This window comes from Mus musculus, chromosome 8, assembly GCF_000001635.26.
Source record: "Mus musculus strain C57BL/6J chromosome 8, GRCm38.p6 C57BL/6J".
Lineage (NCBI taxonomy): Eukaryota > Metazoa > Chordata > Mammalia > Rodentia > Muridae > Mus > Mus musculus.
The window spans coordinates 43618772-43640280 of NC_000074.6; the positions used below are offsets into that span (position 1 = coordinate 43618772).

The window sequence follows — 21509 nt, forward strand, 5'->3', positions numbered from 1 at the left end:
GCAGTATCATGCTTCTGCAAACACAAAGATAGCAAGGCTGATAGGCCACCAGCTTCAGTTAAGCTTGTTTAGGACTAGCCTTGAATATACTCATACCAGTCAGACAGAAGGACAAAGACTGCTCAAGGAAGGAAAGTACAATAGGCCATTGACTGTTGTCAGGAAAGTGAGGAAGAAGCCAGAAGTATGCCACTCTTCTTACTTGTCTATCCCTCATTTCCTACCTGCCAGAGAGCTGTCTTACTTCCATGTATGATTAGATAATTTTATATGTAAGTAGTGTTATGTGTAATGTTACATGTAAGTAGATAATTTTAATATCAAAAATATTTCAGAAATGGAATTGAAACCCACACATCTTTGGATATAGATACATGGTCCTGTGTAAAACTTAAGAGAACTGGATTTTTTCCCTGTATCTATGCAGAAATTCTCTCTTCTGAGTGAATGAAACCTATCCTCAACCCACAGGGAGCCTCAGGTGATATTCTGGAAGGAAGCACAGAGGACATTTAAATTCATTTAGTGATAGCTTTATTCATTTATAATAGGAATTCCTTTAGCTTTACTTTTGAGTACATCTCCTTTAGTACTAAAAAATAATGTAAAAGTTTAAGTGTGATTAAAAATTGTATTTCCAAAGAATATATAATTTTCTAATACTTACTCAATGAAACAAATTTGTACATAGCTTCATGATTCCATTTTATATGCAAAGTGGACAAAGAGTTGACTGACAAGATCTACTTCTTAGTTATGGGTTTTAAGGAAATAATACCCAGGTTTTAATTATCTTCCCATGATGGTGAAAGAAAATGATGAAACACCAACTTTAGCATAGTACTAAAGTGTTCCCTCACTCAATAATGAGAAACATCCATTCCTAAATTGGCAAAGGGGGCTACATGTAAAATGGAGCTCTATACACTGAGACTAGAGATTGAAGGGAAGAAGATATAGATAGATATTGAGGGTTTTGGAGGTTCTTACATGGCTGTGGGAGGACAGATTATTATGGTGGGCTGAGTTGGTGGAGCCCTTGGAGATCTTAGATCATAATTTTGGGCATGATATATCATAGTTATGCTGAACTTCATAGGCCTAGTATAATGTATTGGGGAGTTTTGAAATCTTTTCAAAAATTACCTGCAGAGCAAGGGCTAAGGATACCACCTAGGTGAGAGCAGAGACCACAGAAAACTGTTCTTTCAGATTTCCAATTTCACTCTAGATTTTTTCCTAGGGTCAGATAATAGTAGACAGGAATTACTATCAAGAAATAGGATTTGGAGGCTCCATCTCTCTATGTGACAAAGCAGAATGCTGTTCCCAGAAGCTCATGGGTCTTTCCCCAAAGGAGACCATCTGGTAGTATGCAAGTTTAAATTCCATGTTGTTGATAGTGGTAAAACAGACATTCAAAACAAAACATGTGACAGTGACTACTCAAAGTCATGGATTCTAGACAGCATGCTACTCTATCAACACTGATTAAAAGAAGAAATCAAGAAGAAAATTTAAGCCATCCCAAATTAAATGAAAATGAATACAACTGACACCTAAATCTTGGGGCACATCAATGGATGCAATTCTCCAATAAAAAGACCAGTCTAATAGAATGGATGTGTAAACAGAATCCATCGTTCTGCTGTATACAAGAAACATATCTCAGCAAAAAGACAGACATTATCTTACAGTAAAAGTCTGGAAGAAAATTTACCAAGCAAATGGACCCAAGAAGCCAGCTAGAGTAGCCATTGTAATATCTACTGAAATAGACTTTCAAGCAAAATTAATCAAAAGAAATGGGGAAGGATATTTTATACTTATTAAAGAAAAAATCGAACAAGAGGACATTTTAATTCTGAACTTCTATGTACCAAATCAAGGGCATCCACATTTGTAAAAGAAACATGACAAAAGATTAAATTGCACATTGAACCCCACTAATAGTAGGAGACTTCAACACCCTGCTTTAACTAAAGAACAGATCATCAAGACAGAAGCTAAACAGAGAAATAATGATGCTAACAGAGGTTATAATTCCAATGGATCTAACAGATATCAATAGAACACTTCATGCAAAAACTAAAGAATATACCTTCTCTGCAACTCCTTTAACCTTATCCATAATTGACCATATAATCAGTCACAAAGCTAGCCTCAACAGATATCAGACATTTGAAATAACCCCTTGCTTCTTATCAGATCACAATGGATTAAAGCTGGACTTCAGCAACAACATACCAATAGAACACATATATATTAATAGAAACTGAACAGTTCACTATGTAGCAATCACTGGGGCAGGGAAGAAATAAATAATGAAGACACAACATATCCAAACTTGTGGGACACAATGAAAGCAGTGGTAAGAGGAAAAATCATAGCACTAAGGACATTCATACAGAAACGGGAGAATACTAAGACTAATGAATCAAAAAGTATACCTGAAAACTCTAGAAAATACAAGCAAGCACATCCAAGAGGTCAGTAGATGTAGTCAAACTCTGGGCTCAAATCAATCAGAAACAATGAGAACATTACGAAGAATTAACAAAACCCAGGGCTGATTCCTTGAGAAAATCAACAAGATAGGCAAAGCCTTAGTGAAAATAACTGAACAGTAAAATGACCTTTCCCAAATTAACAAAATCAGAATTTAAAAGGGAGACAAAACAAAGTATACAGAGGAAGTTCAAGAATCACTAGGTGTTATTTCAAAAGCCTGTATTCCACAAAATTGGAAAATCTAAGTAGTCATTAACAGGCTACCAAACAATAAAGCCCAGTGCCAGATGGTTTTAGTACCAAATTCTAACAGACATTTAAAGAAGAGATAATACCAATACTCCTCAAACTATTCTACAAAAGAGAAACAGAAGGAACATTGACATAATCAATTTATGAGGACACAGTCATCTTGATACCTAATTCACACAAAGATTCAACAACCAAAAAGTACTTCAGACCGATTTCTTTTATGAACATTCATGCAAAATACTCAATAAAATACTTTCACTCTAATATGTCTAATAACACATCAAAGATATCATCCACCGTTATCATGTAGGCTCCATTCCAGATTGCAGGGGCAGTTCAATATATGAGAATATATCAATGTAGTCAACCATGTAAATAAAAACCCAACCAAACAAACAAGCAAAACACGATCATCTTATTAGGAGCCAAAGGGGCCTTTGATAAAATCCAACAGCCCTTCATATTTAAAGTCTTAGAGAGATTAGAAACACACAGGTTACATACCAAAATACAATAAAGGCAATATACAGCAAGCAGATAGCTAACATCAAAATAAATGAAGAGAAACTTAAAGCCATTCCACTAAAATCAAGGACAGAACAAGGAAGTCCAGTCTCTCCCTATCCAATAAAGTACTTGAAGTTCTAGCAAAAGGAATAAGACAACAAAAGGTGATGAAGGGGATACAAATTGGAAATGAAGAAGACAAAGTATCACAATTTGCAGATGATATGATATGAGAGTATCTATAAATGATCCCTAAAATTCTACTAGAAAAAGTTTTACAGGTGATAAACACCTTCATCCATGTGGCTGGATATAAAATTAACACAAAGAAATCAGCAGTCTTCATTGTACAAGTGATAAACAGCTTGTGAAATTGGTTAGAGAGATAATAACATGAAAAAGAGCAACAAAGAATATAAAATATTCTATGTAACTCTAGCCAAGAAAATTAAAAATTTATAGGACAAGAACTTCAAGTTTCTGAAGAAAAAAAATGGAGAAGATGTCTGTAGTCCAATCAATTCAAATATTAATACAACAAGAATCCTGAGATTGGACAGGGAAAAAAGAGGCAGAGCTAAGAGAAGGAAGGAAAATGGAGAAAGAACAGGACAATCTAGATTCCTGGTGGCTTTAAATAGTCACAGGTAGCTATGAATATCATAGAAGGGATGGATAATTATAGGACAATTTGTCTTATCTAGGTGGGCTGTTTATAATCTTATCAATGGGCTCTGAGATTATTGTGCGGGCATGTGTGAATTGAGAATTTATTGATATATAAATCTGACTAATCAATTATAAGCTTCTAGAGTTTTAATTTGCTGGGTTAAGGGGATTTGAGACAACTAGCCAAAGGGGGTAGATGGCTGAGAAGGAACTAGCACCCCTGAGGCAAGTAAACTAGAGCTGGGAAGACCACTATAGCTCATGGCTGGGGATAGCCTAGAGGCAGAGGCCATGAGACTGCTGGAGCAGTGAGCAGCTGGGTATAGAGTGGGATGTTGCCACTTTTTAAATATTTCCTACCACAGATATCAAAAGATGCAAAGTCTCCCATGCACATGGATCAACTTGATAAATAGTGTGAAAATGGCTATTTTACCAAAACCAATGTACAGATTTAATTGATTTCCCTCCAAAATACCAACACAATACTTTACAGGGCCTGAAAGAAAACTTTCAAATTCTTATGGAAACAGACATTCAAACCAGGATAGCTAAAGCACCCCTGAACAATAAAAGAACCTGTGGAGGTATCCCTATCATTGACTTTAACATTTACTACAGGAAAATAGTAGTAAAAACTGCATGATATTTGGGCTGGAGAGATGGCTCAGCAGTTAAGAGCACTGCCAGCTCTTCTGAAGTTCATAGGTTCAAATCCCAGCAACCACATAATGGCTCACAACCATCCTTAATGAGCTCTGATTCCCTCTTCTGGGATGTCTGAGGACAGCTGCAGTGTACTTACATGTAATAAATAAATAAATCTCAAAAAAAACCTGCATGATTTTGATATAGAAACAGACAGGTTGATCAACAGAATCTAATTAAGGGCACTGAAATCAATCCACAGACATATTGACACTTGATTATTTGACAAGGAAGCCAAAACCGTCCAATGGGAAAGGGAGTGCATGCTCAACTAATTCTCCTGGTCTAAATCTAATAGAACAGGTCCTGGGCATAGCCTTGAGGTCATCAGTACAGGAGACAATTTGCTGAACAAGCACAGTGTCTCAGGCATTACAGGTCCCACAATCAACCTGAGCAGGGGCTCTATCCAAGCTTGTTCCTTCCCTCTCTGCCTGTGGATCCTGTGCCACTAAACGGACAGCTGTTTCTGGCCTCTGTGAGAAAGGATGTGCCTAGTCCCACAGTGACTTGGTATGTGTGGGTAGTGGACACCCAGAGACTGGCTTCCCATTCTCTAAACAGAAGGGGAAGGGGTATTTGTAGGATTACTTACATGTGGGAGTAATGTCAGGGGAGGAGGGCTGATAGCGGGTTGTAAAGAGAATAAATAAATAATCTAATTAAAAACAGATAAAAAAATACATACATGGACTTCACAACACTGAAAAGCTTCTGTAAGTTAAACGATACCATCAACAGGACTAGGTGAGAGTCTAAAGATTTGGAAAAGATCTTCAATCACCCTACGGCAGACAGAGGGTTAAACTCCAAAAATATTTAAAGAACTTGAGAAGTTAAGACAAAGAATCCAAATAATCCAATTAAAAATGGAGTACAGACCTGAAAATTCTCCTCAGAGAAATCTTGAATGACTGAGAAGCATTTAAAGATCTGAGACTACAGCAACCAAACCAGGAACCTCATATTGTTCTCTCAGATTTCCAAACTCACTCTGGCTCTGCTGGGGCCAACCTTTAGTGGACGGGACTGGATGCTCCCATCCTTTCCATGAAAAAGCAGAATGAAAAGGGAGAAGGGCTTTCAAGTTGAGAGACACCAAATGCCAAGAAACACATACAGAGGCTCATGGTTTGGACCCATGTTTATGGAAGACAGACACCAACTCTATGAGTAACAGGTCAAAACTGAAGAAATGAAATTCTGACTGTATAGGACTTTCTTTAACATGTTGGTGAATACTTTTTACTCTAAAGCAAAGTAGAGGATGCAGAACATCTGACCTGGGATTTCAAACAAACACATGGGTGCACGTGTGTGTGTGTGTGTGTTTGTGTGCACACGCACTTGGACACACACACACACACACACACACACACACATTGACTGAAACGGGGGGGGGGAGAGGAGAGAGAGAGAGAGAGAGAGAGAGAGAGAGATATTAAAATATCTACACATTAATACCTGAAGAAAGTTTTATAGGATACATTTTATTACTATTATTATTTTGTTTGTTTTAACTGTTGCATCTTCTTCAGATTGTGCAAGTCTGAAGATCAGAGATCCTGTTGTTTTCTAGTGAGATTTTTATCACCAGAATCTGATTCTGGCACCGATTCTTTTAGGAGTTTTTTCCTTAATTCACGAATGCCATACAAAGCAATAAAGCCAAGCACATACATAATTATAAAAGCTAGGAAGTACATACTCCAATTGGAAGGAGATAAAGGCACTGGAGGTGGTCCACTGTCTATACTACCTCCATGGCCATGTAGTTGACAGTCCGGTGGTTCCCATGTGTTAGTACAATGGCAGTGGTGTTTATTGTTGCAGACTCCTTGCATATGGCATAAGTGTGGTGTACAGTTACTTACCAGAACAGACTTGCTGACACACTTTCTGTCGAGACATATATGGTCTGGAGCACAAGGTGTGCCATCGCTCACTGCTCCAACGTCATCTATGGTGATCCCAAAATGATAGTCCATCGTCCAGCAGGTGTTATTACTGAAGTGAGTATAATGCACTGTCTCATGGTTTCTCCTTTGGGGAAGTTTTATCACATTCTCACACTGAATTCGCCCACAGAGTACATCAGTGAGCTCGCATCTTTTATACATAGAGCTATCATTGCCACAGTTCCCAAAGCGGTCACCACGTCTGTTCATTTCCATGTAGCAAATTTCATCTGCACTTCTACTTCTCTTGCCAAAAATCTCCCGACACTGCCTATCATGTCGTTGACATTCCATTTTATAGCAATAACCACCACGACTGCAACGGATTCCATCTGCTTTATACACATCTCCTGGACACTCACCTGAAGTTCCATTGCACCACTCTGGAAGGTCACACTCATTTTTCTCTTGTCTACACACAGTGCCTGTTTGAAGGAACTGGCAATCTTTGCAACACAGTCCAAAAGCACATTTAGCACCAGGTTTGAGAACACAGTCGCTGCTACAGCAAGGATCTTGTAAACAGGATTCAGAGTTCCCACAATCACACTGCTCTCCTTCTTCAACCAAGTTATTGCCACACATGGTCGGCACCAGTGTTATTGTTTTTAGTGCATCTGGAATATTGTACAAGCAACTTCTTCTGTTGACAACTGAAAACATTTCTTCATAACTACAGTTACTGAATTTTGGAGAAATATATGCATATGGGTACATTATGCATGTATGTAACCCACATGTACATGCACTTCCATCATGCTTCATGCCCAAGTTATGACCCATCTCATGTGCTACGATGAATGCCAGATATGATAACGAATCAGTAAGAAAACTGTTAACTGCACAGTTAAGAGTTAAACAAACTTGACCTAATTTAGCCATACCTAAAAATTTAACATAATTGTGTCTGACAAAAAGGTGTATGATATCATGTCTAACACGATTGCCAATCGCATTTTTCTTCCAACTACAGAATGCATCTAGGGCCGCTGACATTTCTTCTTCTACATTGATAAGATTATTTTGACTCCAAACTTCAACTTTGGTTAAAACCACATCAGTCTGTATTTGAAGAAAATAACCATTTATTCCATTGACTACTTGCAACATATCTTGAATACAAGTCGTGGTATTGTTATTTCTATGAACATAGCAATTATGATCTATTACTACAAAATAATCAATAAACCTGTGATGGGTCCACCAATTCTCATAGGGGATTTGCAAAAGAGTGGAGGCATTGCTTTCCTGAAGGTTCATTTGTTGTGCTATTTCCTCTTCTGATAACCCACATCTCATGGGAGATGGTTCTGACTCCCCACTGTCCATTTTATAAGCCAGATGTTCAAATGTTGACGTTTTGCTCCTGGGCATGATTTCATAAATTGTGCCATTTATTTCTAGTGTGCCTTGCAAACTTCCAAAACAGGTGTTGACAATGACCAGGGACTCTGGGTCCTCATCCACATAGCCATGGTAGTAGCAGTCATTCTGCACAAAAGGATGTTCTTCAAGGAGATCACCTTGGTCACTATAAGTGAATAATAAGAAGTTTCTGGATATCAAGTTTTCCTTGGGTTTCATAGTGATTATGTGCCTCTGCCCCCCAATGCTCAGGCTATAGGACAGCCAACCTGGTGAACTATTATTTCCTCTAGTGACAGTGACCCTCAAGGGTGTCACTACTTCTGGAAGGCTACTGTACTTAGCATGTCCAATTGGTGAATATGCAGAGAAGAAGAACATTGTCCACAGGCAGAACTTAAGGAACATGTTCCTTTTATGGACCACGACCTTAGCCCCAGTCATTATATCCTATTAGAGAGCCAAGGAGGAGCTTGAGAAGTTCTTGTTGTCCCAGTCCTCACTTTGTGTGGTTGCAGGTAGCACTGGTGTCTTCTGACACGGTTGAGTCATAAGGGTGGTAGGACTAAAAGAAACAGGCAAATAAAGGCAAACATAGTTATTGGTAAATCACCGACAATTAACTTAGATGGCATAACTGCAGAGAATGGGTTAAAATCAATTAGTCACTGTTCCAAGATGTTTCAAAAATCTGCTTCCATTTGTCCTTAGATATGATTGTATACACTTTGGCCTCATGCTGAGCAACGAACTGGTCTATGGGTTGAATTTGGAAATGAGATTTATTCCCACTGGAGACAATATGTCATTAGGAGTCATTTTATTGTAATATTCATTAAGTGAACTCATATCTATAGATAATCTCCTTGGTCATATGACTTACTTAGTCTAAACATAAACATTAGAAATATGGGTTCCATATCATGACTTAAATTCAATCTGAACAAATTGGTGAGCTTCCCTTTTTTTTTTTTTTACTTTTGAAACCATGAGCAAGTTTACTGCCATCTAGTAATATAGTATCTATATTATTTTTCCATAAGTATGTGGTATCCTCATCAATATTGTTTTAGCTTTACTTTTACGTTTGTACTTATAGCATTAGCAATAGTCCATAGTGATTGACAATGTCCTTGGCAAACAGCTCAAAAAGATGTAATCCATTCTAGGTACTGGAGATAATTTTAGGCATCTTAATTTGAGGTATAGTCTTTCTCTTTATAATCAACTTGAATTAAAGTATATGTATATATAAATAAAAGTATGGATATAAATATAAATAAAAGTATATATATATAAATAAAAGTATATATATATATATAAATAAAAGTATATATATATAGTCTCTCTATGCCCCTGCTTCTATAGTTGTAGGTTATACTATCAGTTATCCCTCAGCATATATTTCTGCCTTATGCAGTCCTCCCATCATCCATGGCTGTTAGTCATTCTGCTATAATTTTCTCTATATATATTTTCCTGGGACTATCTTCCTCTTCTCCCTCATTCCTTACTAGACAGATAACCTCTTGTGTATGATAAATGATACATAGATAGCCAAGCCCAAAAGGGTAACATTCACTTCTAAGAGAAATATGCAATGTTTGTCTTACCTTCCTCAGGTTGATTGTTTCTAGCTCCATCAACTTATAAGCAAATTACATGTTTCTTAATAGTTGAATGATTGTCCACTGTGTAAATATACTACATTTCATTATCTCCTCATCAAGGATATTCATCTGGGCTCTTTGCCATTTTTGACTGTTATGAATAGCGAAGCTGCGAACATGGATGAGTAATTATTCCTCCAGTGAAGTGTTGAGTCCTTTGATTATATGTTCAAGGTTCAGACAGATATATCTTGGAGTAAATCTCTTTTCCTATGTTTGAGGAATCACCATTCTGATTTCCTTATTAGTTGCACTAGTTTATACTCCTCCAAGCCCTTAGTAATTGTTCCTGTTACCTCACTGCTCTCAGTATGTTCTATTTTAATTTTGTTAGTTTTGTCCATTGTGACTGGAATAAAGTGAAATTTGAAAGCATTTCAAAGTTTTCTGTTGAAAGTGGGGTACATCTGGAAGCTTATTTTATAAAGATATTCTTCCTTGAGACCTCCTCCTCTTCCTCCTCCTCTTCCTCCTTCTACTCTTACTTCTTCATTTTGTTACTATTTATCTCCTTATTTGTTTGTTCCTTTTTGTTCTTTTGAGACAGTTTCTATGTTCTGTCTTGTCTGTCATAACCCTCACTGTGTAGACCAGGTTGGCCTGAAACTCAGAGATCTGCCTGCCTCTGTCTCCCCAGTTCCAGAAATAAAGGCATGTGCCATAGTTCCCCGATGATCCTTCCTTCTGTCCCATGCCCCTGTTTGGATTTCCAACTCTTGCTCATTTAGATGTTATAACACTTTGTTTCTAAACAGCACATAATTGACCTTGTGTTTTCATTCTTTGATAATTTTCTATAATGGTATCATTATATAGAACAAATGAACTGTATTACTAAATAGAATGAATCCAATGTCTGGAAAATGCAGAGTCTAGAACCTCTACAACATGATACCCTCATTGTCAAACTTCCTCTCATATTGCTAAGGAATGACAAACTTTAGGATGCTTCTTCAGTGTGATAGTTTCTCAAGTAGTAGAACATTGTGCTATCTGTTATCTACTGTCTTAGTCAGGGTTTCTATTCCTGCACAAACATCATGACCAAGAAGCAAGTTTTGGAGGAAAGGATTTATTCAGCTTACATTTCCACATTTCTGCTCATCACCAAAGGAAGTCAGGCCTGGGACTCAAGCAGGTCAGGAAGCAGGAGCTGATGCAGAGGTCATGGAGGGATGTTACTTATTGGCTTGCTTCCCCTGTCTTTCTCAGCTTGCTTTCTTATAGAATCCAGGACTACCAGTTCAGGGAAAGCACCACCCACAATGGACCCTCCCAACCTTGATCACTAATTGAGAAAATGCCTAACAGCTGGATCTCATGGAGGGAAGCATTTTGTCAAGGGAGACTCCTTTCTCTGTGATAATTTCAGGTCTGTCAAGTTGACACACAAAAATGGCCAGTACAATTGCATACCTTGTCAACTTGATACACAAGCATACCACTAGTAAGCTCAACACTTACTCTCTTATTCAACCCCAAGTTCTAAATAACTTTAAAATTCCCACAGTCTTTACATATTACATTTTCAATCCCTTTAAAATATCTAGTCTGTCTTAAAAATCAAAGTCTTTTTTTAGTACAATGTCTCTTAACTCTGGGCTCCACTAAAATACTTTCTTTCTTCAAGAGGGAAAGATATCAGGGCACAGTCACAATCAAAAGCAAAATAAAAGTCTAACTGTCCAATGTCTGGCAACCACTCACAATCTTCTGGGGTCCTCCATGGGCTTGGGTCACTTCTCCAATTCTGTCCATTGTAGCACACCCCTTGTCTTCTAGGCTCCAACAGCTTGTAATTCACTGCTCCTGCTGTTCTTGATGGTCATCTCATGGTACTACCATCTCCAAAAACACTGCTATCTTTTGCTGCAACTAGGCTTCACCAATTGCCTCTCATAGACTCTCTTCGTGGTGCCAAGCCTCAAATCCTTTGCATGACACCTTCGGCCCTGGGCCATCAATTGCAACTGAGAGTGCACCTTCACCATTGGCCTTCGATGTCTTCTCACTGCACCAAGCCTCAGTTGCTCTACATGACCCCTTCATGCTTTCAAAACCAGTACCATGTGGGTGACTAACTCTTACACATTACCAAGTCCAGCTGCAGCACAAGGTACAAACTTGGCTATCTCTGGAAAACAGCCTCTTTTTGCTCTTAGAAAACACTTCCCAAATTTCACCTCCATGATGCTGGTCTCTTCTTAATCACCACTAATTTCTTAGCTCCAGCTAACCAGCATCAATAGCCCCTGTATTGCAAAGGTTCCACTTTAGTAGTTCTGGTATCTTGTTAATCACAGCTGATTCTTCAGCCCCAGCTAACCAAAACCACTGTATCTTCACAATCAAAACATCAACAGCCCTGATAAGAGTCTTTAATCTTCCCTCTGAAATTTCACAAGCCAGGCCTCCATCTTCTGCACTGTTCTCAACATCATCTTCCAGGCTCCTACAGAACATTCCACAGAGCTCTTAACATCACAATGGCTCTCTAGCTCAAAGTTTCAAAGTCCTTCCACAGTCCTCTCCAAATCACAGTCAGTTTGTCACAGAAATACTCCATTATGCTGGTAACAATTTGTCTTAGTCAGGGTTTCTATTTCTTGCACAAAACATCATGACCAAGAAGCAAGCAAGAGAAGAAAGAGTTTATTCAGCTTATACTTTCCACATTGCTATTCATCTCCAAAGGAAGTCAGAACAGGATCTCAGGCAGATCAGAAGCAGGAGATGATGCAGAGGCCATGGAGGGATATTACTTACTGGCTTGCTTCGCTGGCTTACTCAGCTTCTTTTAGAACCTAAGACTACCAGCCCAGGGATGGCAGCACCCACAATGGGCCCTCCCCTCTTGGTCACTAATTGAGAAAATGCCTTACAGCTGGATCTCATGGAGGCATTTCCTCAAGGGAGGCTCCTTTCTCTGTGATAACACCATCTTGGGTCAAGTTGACACACAAAACCAGCCAGTACATGTTCCATTGTACTTGTGCAAAGTTCACTCCATTTAAATGAACTGTGAGTTATATCATACAATGTGTGGTGGTTGGAATAGGAATGGACCCCATAGACTCATCTGTTTGACTGCTTGGCATGTTGGGATTGGCACTCTTAGGAGGTGTGGCCTTATTGAAATGATGTGACCTTGTTGGAGGAATTGTGTCAATGGGGGGAGGGGATTGGAGCACTTTGAGGTCTCAGATACTCAAGCTAGACCTACTGTTGCTTTCACTTTTACTACCTGTGGATCAAGATATAGAATGCTCAGCTTCTTTAGCACCATGTTTATTTGCGTGGTGCAGTATTTCCTACCATTAAGTTAATAGACTAAACCTCTGAAGTTGTAAGTCAGCCCCAATGAAATGGTTTCCTTCATTGTGTTTCCTTTCCAGTTGCTGTGGTCATGGTGTTTCTTCACAATAATAGAAACTGTATCTAAGGCAGCATGCAAAAACCAAAACCAAACCAGCCAACCAACCAAACAACCAAAAACTACTTTACCAGTCAAAGTTGTACATGAGAAAACATCAATTTTTTTTGGTCATTTAATTTTTATTAAGCAAGAGTCAGAAATTTATTACAAGCAGTATATATAGCCTTTCCACAAAACACATCTGTATTTCTTCTGAAATTTATATGTAAAAAACTTAGGTCAGTGTAACCCACTTTTCATAAAATTAAATAATGGTTTATATACATGCACTGGATAGTCTGCATAGGTTCAGTGCAGACTCATGTGGGCTTAAAAAGTTGGTCAACGGTTCTGGACAAATCTTGCTGACACAGACACTTTCTCTACAGGAGTGTCTCTGGCTCACTTCAGGTCTTAGCAAGCTTCCATACTTGTAAGTCAACTCTGGGTCCTCCCACACCTGAGGCACACTGGGCTTCTGAGGCTCAGTGCATGGCAGTTGAGAAAGATTTCCTTGGAAATCACAATGGCAGTGACCAGCACACTGAGAGGCCACATTTAGAACACAGTGCTGTGAACTTTCTAGAGACAGTCCTCAGACAGCCAAGGCCCCTATGTCTAAAGCACTGCTTCTCCTCAGGAAGAAGGATGGAAATACATCAGGCATGAGTCCCTCATCAAGGCGACGCGAAGCTCCTGCTCTCAGCAGAACGCAACATAACGAGGGTAAAGAAAAGGGGTGAAATATGTGCAGATACTTCTGTGTGGACTCAGGAGCCAAGTGGGACCACTCTGAAGAGCTGGAAGGAACCATGATGGGGTTACCCAGGAAGGATGAGCAGGGCAGTGTAGCAGAAGTCCAGCAGATCCTGGAACCCCTTGTACTTGATGTGTTTATGGTCCACGGGAAGCCAAAAACATAAATTTCTATCATCATTCATTCAGCTATTGATTAGTATCAAATCTGTTTCAAATGTCTGGTTACTGTCAATAGAGAGCAAATGTGGATTTGTAAGTACCTCTGTAGTAAGATGCAGAGGCTATCTACCCAAGTGTTCTATAGCTCGATACTCTGGTTGATTGAGTCTTAGCTTTTTGCTGAACCTCCACATTTTCTCATATAGGAACTGCATTGATTTGTATTTTCTCTTACGTAGATTAGTATGGCTGAGACCTAGGTAATGTTTTGAGAAAAAGTTTATTTCATCTTATAAACCCACACCACAGCACATTACAAGGTGAAGTCAGTGCACGTACTAAGGTGCAACAGAAAGCTTGAAGCAGGAACTTAGGTAGAAATTATAAAGGAGTACAGATCACCAGCTTGCAGATTTCAACAGCATAAAGTACTATAGAGTATAGGCCCACCAATCCTGATATGACACTGACCAAATGAGCTGGGCCTTCCACATTCCATGTCTATGAAGGTGAAAATCTTTTGTACAGCAAAGAATACTATAATTCAAACAAAAATCATTATCAAACTGGGTAAAACTCTTTACCAATTGTAAATCTGATAGAGGGTCATTACATAGAATATCCAAACAACTACAAAGAAACAAACCCAGAAAAGGCCAAAACCAAACACAAACACTGAACATCAGGACAACAAGTAACCTAATTATAATCATGGAATAGAATGAAAGAGTTCTCATGAGGTAGAATAAAATGGTTGTACAACATTTAAAAGGTTAAAGCTCTGAAGACCACAGGACATCCAAATGGCAACTATTTTGAGATATTGTATTACTCAAGCCAGAATGGGCAAGGTCAATAAAACAAATGACGGCAGGTGCTAAAGAGGATATAATTAAAGAATAATGTTCATTCATTACTTAAATGCACACAGGCTGATAGAGCCACTGTTTAAATCAGTATGAAGGTTTCTTTTTTTTTTTTTTTTTCTTTCCATTTTTTATTAGGTATTTAGCTCATTTACATTTCCAATGCTATACCAAAAGTCCCCCATTCCCACCCACCCCCACTCCCCTACCCGCCCACTCCCCCTTTTTGGCCCTGGCGTTCCCCTGTTCTGGGGCATATAAAGTTTGTGTGTCCAATGGGCCTCTCTTTCCAGTGATGGCCGACTAGGCCATCTTTTGATACATATGCAGCTAGAGTCAAGAGCTCCGGGGTACTGGTTAGTTCATAATGTTGATCCACCTATAGGGTTGCAGATCCCTTTAGCTCCTTGGGTACTTTCTCTAGCTCCTCCATTGGGAGCCCTGTGATCCATCCATTAGCTGACTGTGGGCATCCACTTCTGTGTTTGCTAGGCCCCGGCATAGTCTCACAAGAGACAGCTACATCTGGGTCCTTTCGATAAAATCTTGCTAGTGTATGCAATGGTGTCAGCGTTTGGATGCTGATTATGGGGTGGATCCCTGGATAAGGCAGTCTCTACATGGTCCACCCTTTAATCTCAGCTCCAAACTTTGTCTCTGTAACTCCTTCCAAGGGTGTTTTGTTCCCACTTCTAAGGAGGGGCATAGTGTCCACACTTCAGTCTTCATTTTTCTTGAGTTTCATGTGTTTAGGAAATTGTATCTTATATCTTGGGTATCCTAGGTTTTGGGCTAATATCCACTTATCAGTGAGTACATATTGTGTGAGTTCCTTTGTGAATGTGTTACCTCACTCAGGATGATGCCCTCCAGGTCCATCCATTTGGCTAGGAATTTCATAAATTCATTCTTTTTAATAGCTGAGTAGTACTCCATTGTGTAGATGTACCACATTTTCTGTATCCATTCCTCTGTTGAGGGGCATCTGGGTTCTTTCCAGCTTCTGGCTATTATAAATAATGCTGCTATGAACATAGTGGAGCATGTGTCCTTCTTACCAGTTGGGGCATCTTCTGGATATATGCCCAGGAGAGGTATTGCTGGATCCTCCGGTAGTACTATGTCCAATTTTCTGAGGAACCACCAGACGGATTTCCAGAGTGGTTGTACAAGCCTGCAATCCCACCAACAATGGAGGAGTGTTCCTCTTTCTCCACATCCTCGCCAGCATCTGCTGTCACCTGAATTTTTGATCTTAGACATTCTGACTGGTGTGAGGTGGAATCTTAGGGTTGTTTTGATTTGCATTTCCCTGATGATTAAGGATGTTGAACATTTTTTCAGGTGCTTCTCTGCCATTCGGTATTCCTCAGGTGAGAATTCTTTGTTCAGTTCTGAGCCCCATTTTTTAATGGGGTTGTTTGATTTTCTGAAGTCCACCTTCTTGAGTTCTTTATATATGTTGGATATTAGTCCCCTATCTGATTTAGGATAGGTAAAGATCCTGAAGGTTTCTTAAAAAGCTGGAATGATTGACCACAAGATCCAACTCTACCATACCAGAGCATCTATCCAAAGTACGTATCTTTCGACGGAGGTACCTATTTATCCATGTTCACTGAAGTTCTAGTCTTTGTTGCCAGAAATCTAAAACAGCATAGATGTCCCTCACCTGATAAGTAGATGATGAAAATATGAAATATTTCTGTATGTCACACTGCTCAACTGTTAAGAAAAATGTAATTATGAAATTTGCAGGTATGTAGTTAGGACTAGAGACAATTATCCTGATGGTAGTAATCCAGAAACAAAACCGTTGCATGATTTTTTTTCTGTAGGTGGTAGCCCTTCCACCTGTTTTCTTCATTTAGAGTATCCACATAATTTAGGAAGCTAGTTAGGTGCCAGAGAGGAGGAGGGAATCTTCCAAGATTCAGAAATCAAGCACAGAGTTATAAAGACTTAAAGAGAAATTTAGAAGAGAGGGGTGAACTGGAGAACTGATGGGAGGACAATATCTACGGGGTGATATGAGGTGGGATAACTAATGCTAAAAGTCTTTTGAAAATCTGTATAGAATCTAAGTATAGAAGCTTTCTAAATTTGTATTTATATAAATGGAATTTAAATGGAGTTACTCTATGGTTAGGAATCCAGTTCCTGAAATTATCATTATATACTATAGAATTAAACAGCCAGCACAATAAGTAAGCTATATATTTTTTGAATTGTTGTCTAAAAGGGTTCCATCGACAATCCTAATCTTATATTGACAGCTAATAGGTTATCCTTCACAACATTATGGTAGGATACTATTTCTAAACATACCACATACTTATACAAAGACACAGGGAAAATGAATTGGTGTCCAACTAGAATCTTCTCTCCTATTGACATGTGTTCATAGGGCTTGGAGTTACTCTGAATGCTGCTGCAGGAGAAAAGTAGCCATTAGTCCCACAAACTACTAACCCTGTTAGCTACAATACCCTGCTGGCATAGTACAGCCACTAGTGCAATAGGACTCCCAATGTTGTGGGTATAACCCACCAATTTTTATTGTCTTTAAGGCCCTTTCCATAAGAAGAAACCCATACCTGACATGGCTAAAGTGGTTAAGAACCTGATACTAGGTCAACTATGCATCTGAGGGAAGCCCTACAAGAAACATTCTGATAAATGAACATAGCAATAAAACGACTCCTGGCCATTTGCTATGCCCACAGATCACTGCATTACTGGTTTCTCATCATAGAAGCTCCTTATAGCAACTAACAGAGAGATCCACAACTGGATAGAATGCAGCGAGTAAGAGACTTTGGAGTACTTAATCCTAAATAGTATTTCTGTGTTACACTTGTACCCTCAGTGTCTTGGGATCTATGCAGAGGAAGAGGCAGGAAGATTATAAGAGCCAGATGTAGCAAAGACTCCAAGGAAACAACATATTCCAGACACAGTAAGACTGATGTACACATGAATTTATAGAGTTGTAGATACCATACCCTAATGTTGCATGCTTTCAAAGCAAACAAAATCCCTGAGTGGATAATGGGAAATGAGAACAATGTGTGTGTTAGGGTTGTATTGCTGTGAAGAGACACCATGGCCACAGCAACTCTTATGAGGAAAACTTTTAATTGGGACAGTCATACAGATTTAGAGGTTTAGTCAATTATCATGTGGCAGAAGCCATAGAGGCACTCTGAATGGCAGACAACAAGAAGAAAGAGACTGGGCCTAGCTTGAGCATTTGAAACCTCAAGCTACCCCCCTGCACCAGTGACATACTTTCTCTAACAAGGCCATATCTACTCCAACGAGTTCATATCTCCTAATAGTGCCCCTCCCTGGTGAACAAGGAATCAGACATATGAGTCTATGTGGACCATTCCTATTCAAAACAACAGTATATTCCACTACTAATTAAGAAGTTATGTGTAAATAATACCTTCTGGGTCATAAATAATTAGTTTTCTTTAGTAGAATGACCTTGAGTATATCAACCACAGCCAAGAGGGCAAATAGCTGGCCAACACAATGTAGACTCCACTGTTTTGTCTTGTTTTGGTGTCTCTGTTTTATATACATGCTTTAGTTTTGTTTGACTTTGCTTATTTTCTCTCTCTTTTTTAAGGAAACAGTATGAATTGGGGATATTTGAGCACGGGGATATCTGGAAGGATTTTGTTGAATTGAAAGATAAAAACACATATTTTTGTCTAATAAGTAAAAAACATAATAAAATTAAAGCAAACAAACTAGTTTGGGGTTGGAAAAAGGGCCCAGTCGTTGAAGTGCTTACAATAGTATAACACGAAAATTTAGATTCACAGAGCCCACAGAGGTTGGGGAGGTTAATGACATTTGTCAACAATAGCTCTTAGAAGTGAGAGAGGCCAAGAAGATTCTGTGGGTTGCTTGATAGTAATGATAGCATAAATGGACAGTATCAGATTCTATCAGATATCATGTCTCAAAAGCTAAAGAAGAATATTATATAGGAATACACCAGGAGCTTCAGGAAGGTGTGGAAAAAATATACTTATATATTATATAAATATATATTCCATACCTTTCTGAAGCTCACTCCGCTCTCTGTGTGTGTGTATAAATTCATGAAATATATTTAAGTAAAACATGATGATTCCCATCACATACTAACTTCATACTAACACCCATATTAAGTAGAGAGAATGCAGAAAGCAATTAGCTAAACAAGGAAATGTCAGAAGTGTGTCCCAATATGCCTGGAAGCTGACTTCACTCAAAAATCCTAAAGGGAGGAGGACATACAAGAGATCATCCTTGTGCCTAAGGGAACAGAACTGCCATTCAAGACTCTTGTATGTACATCAGTGGAGATGGCTTAGTGGCAGAGAACACTTACTGCTCTTGCTATTCCTTCTGTTAACCCACATCTCATGGGAAATGATTCTGACTCATCACTATTCAACTTTTAAAGCAGATGTTCATATGTGGAAGTTGAGATCTTGGGCATGATTTTTTAAGCTCTGTCATTTTTCTCTAGTATGCCTTGCAACCTTCCCAAACAAGTTGTAGTAGATTCTGGGTCTTCACCCACCTAGCCATGGTAGCATTATCATACTTCTGAAAACACAAAGAGAGCAAGGCTGACAGGCCACCAACTTCAGTTAACCTTATTTAGGACTAGCCTTGAACATACCCATACCAGTCAGACAGAAGGACAAAGACTGCTCAAGGAAGGAAAGTACAATAGGCCATTGACTGTTGTCAGGAAGGTGAGGAAGAAGCCAGAAGTATGCCACTCTTCTTACTTGTCTATCCCTCATTTCCTACCTGCCAGAGAGCTGTCTTACTTCCATGTCTGATTAGATAATTTTATATGTAAGTACTGTTATGTGTAATGTTACATGTAAGTAGATAATTTTAATATCAAAAATATTTCAGAAATGGAATTGAAACCCACACATCTTTGGATATAGATACATGGTCCTGTGTAAAACTTAAGAGAACTGGATTTTTTTCCTGTATCTATGCAGAAATTCTCTCTTCTGAGTGAATGAAACCTATCCTCAACCCACAGGGAGCCTCAGGTGATATTCTGGAAGGAAGCACAGAGGACAATTAAAGTCATTTAGTGATAGCTTTATTCATTTATAATAGGAACTCCTTTAGCTTTACTTTTGAGTACATCTCCTCTAGTACTAAAAAATAATGTAGAAGTTTAAGTGTGATTAAAAATTGTATTTCCAAAGAATATATAATTTTCTAATAGTTACTCAATGAAACAAATTTGTACATAGCTTCATGATTCCATTTTATATGCAAAGTGGACAAAGAGTTGACTGACATGATCTACTTTCTAGTTATGGGTTTTAAGGAAATAATACCCAGGTTTTAATTATCTTCCCATGATGGTGAAAGAAAATGACAAAAAGTACTAAAGTGTTCCTTCACTCAATAATGAGAAACATCCATTCCTAAATTGGCAAAGGGGACTACATGTAAAATGGAGCTCTATACACTGAGACTAGAGATTGAAGGGAAGAAGATGTAGATAGATGTTGAGGGTTTTGGAGGTTGTTACATGGCTGTAGGAGGACAGATTTTTATCGTGGGCAGAGTTGGTGGAGCACTTGGAGATCTTAGATCATAATTTTGGGCATGATATATCACAGTTATGCTGAAATTCATAGGCCTAGTATAATGTATTGGGGAGTTTTGAAATCTTTTCAAAAATTACCTGCAGATCAAGGGCTAAGGATACCACCTAGGTGAGAGCAGAGACCACAGAAAACTGCTCTTTTAGATATCCAAATTTCAATCTAGATTTTTTTCCTAAAGACAGATAATAGTAGACAGGAATTACTATCAAGAAATAGGATTTGGAGGCCCCATCTCTCAATGTAACAAAGCAGAATGCTGTTTCCACAAGCTCATGGGACTTTCTCCAAAAGAGACCATCTCATACTATGCAAGATTAAATCACATTTTGTTGATAGTAGTAAAACAGACTATCAAAACAAATCATGTGACAGTGATGACTCAAAGTCATGGACTCTCGACAGCATGCGACTCTATCAACACTGATTAAAAGAAGAAATCAAGAAGAAAATTTAAGACATCCCAAATTAAATGAAAATGAATACAACTGACACCCAAATCTTGGGGCACATCAATGGATGCAATTCTCCAATAAAAAGACCAGTCTAATAGAATGGATGTGTAAACAGAATCCATCGTTCTGCTGTATACAAGAAACATATCTCAGCAAAAAAGATAGACATTATCTCACAGTAAAAGTCTGGAAGAAAATTTACCAAGGAAATGGACCCAAAAAGCCAGCTAGAGTAGCCATTGTAATACGTACTGAAATAGACTTTCAGGCAAAATTAATCAAAAGAAATGGGGAAGGATATTTTATACTTATCAAATGAAAAATCGAACAAGAGGACATTTTAATTCTGAACATCTATGTACCAAATCAAGGGCATCCACATTTGTAAAAGAAACATGACAGAAGATTAAAGTGCACAGTGAACCCCACTAATAGAAGGAGACTTCAACACCCCGCTTTAACTAAAGAACAGATCATCAAGACAGAAGCTAGACTCCAGCCCAGGGCTTCCTGGCCAGCGGAGTTGCCTGACACCCGCAAGGGCCCCCACAGGATTCCCCACGGGAT

The 21509-nt window shown here is 38.7% G+C and overlaps 1 protein-coding gene across 1 annotated transcript in view; it reads right to left on the reverse strand.

The window, feature by feature from the left end:
• The window catches only part of Adam34l (a disintegrin and metallopeptidase domain 34 like), a 78536-nt gene continuing 63144 nt past the window's right edge, over window positions 6118-21509 (reverse strand). Inside the window, exon 2 of the mRNA NM_001025240.2 lies at window positions 6118-8535. Coding sequence (NP_001020411.1) covers window positions 6204-8414 — 2211 coding nt within the window. The 5' untranslated portion in view covers window positions 8415-8535 and the 3' untranslated portion in view covers window positions 6118-6203. The remainder of the gene's footprint in view (window positions 8536-21509) is intronic.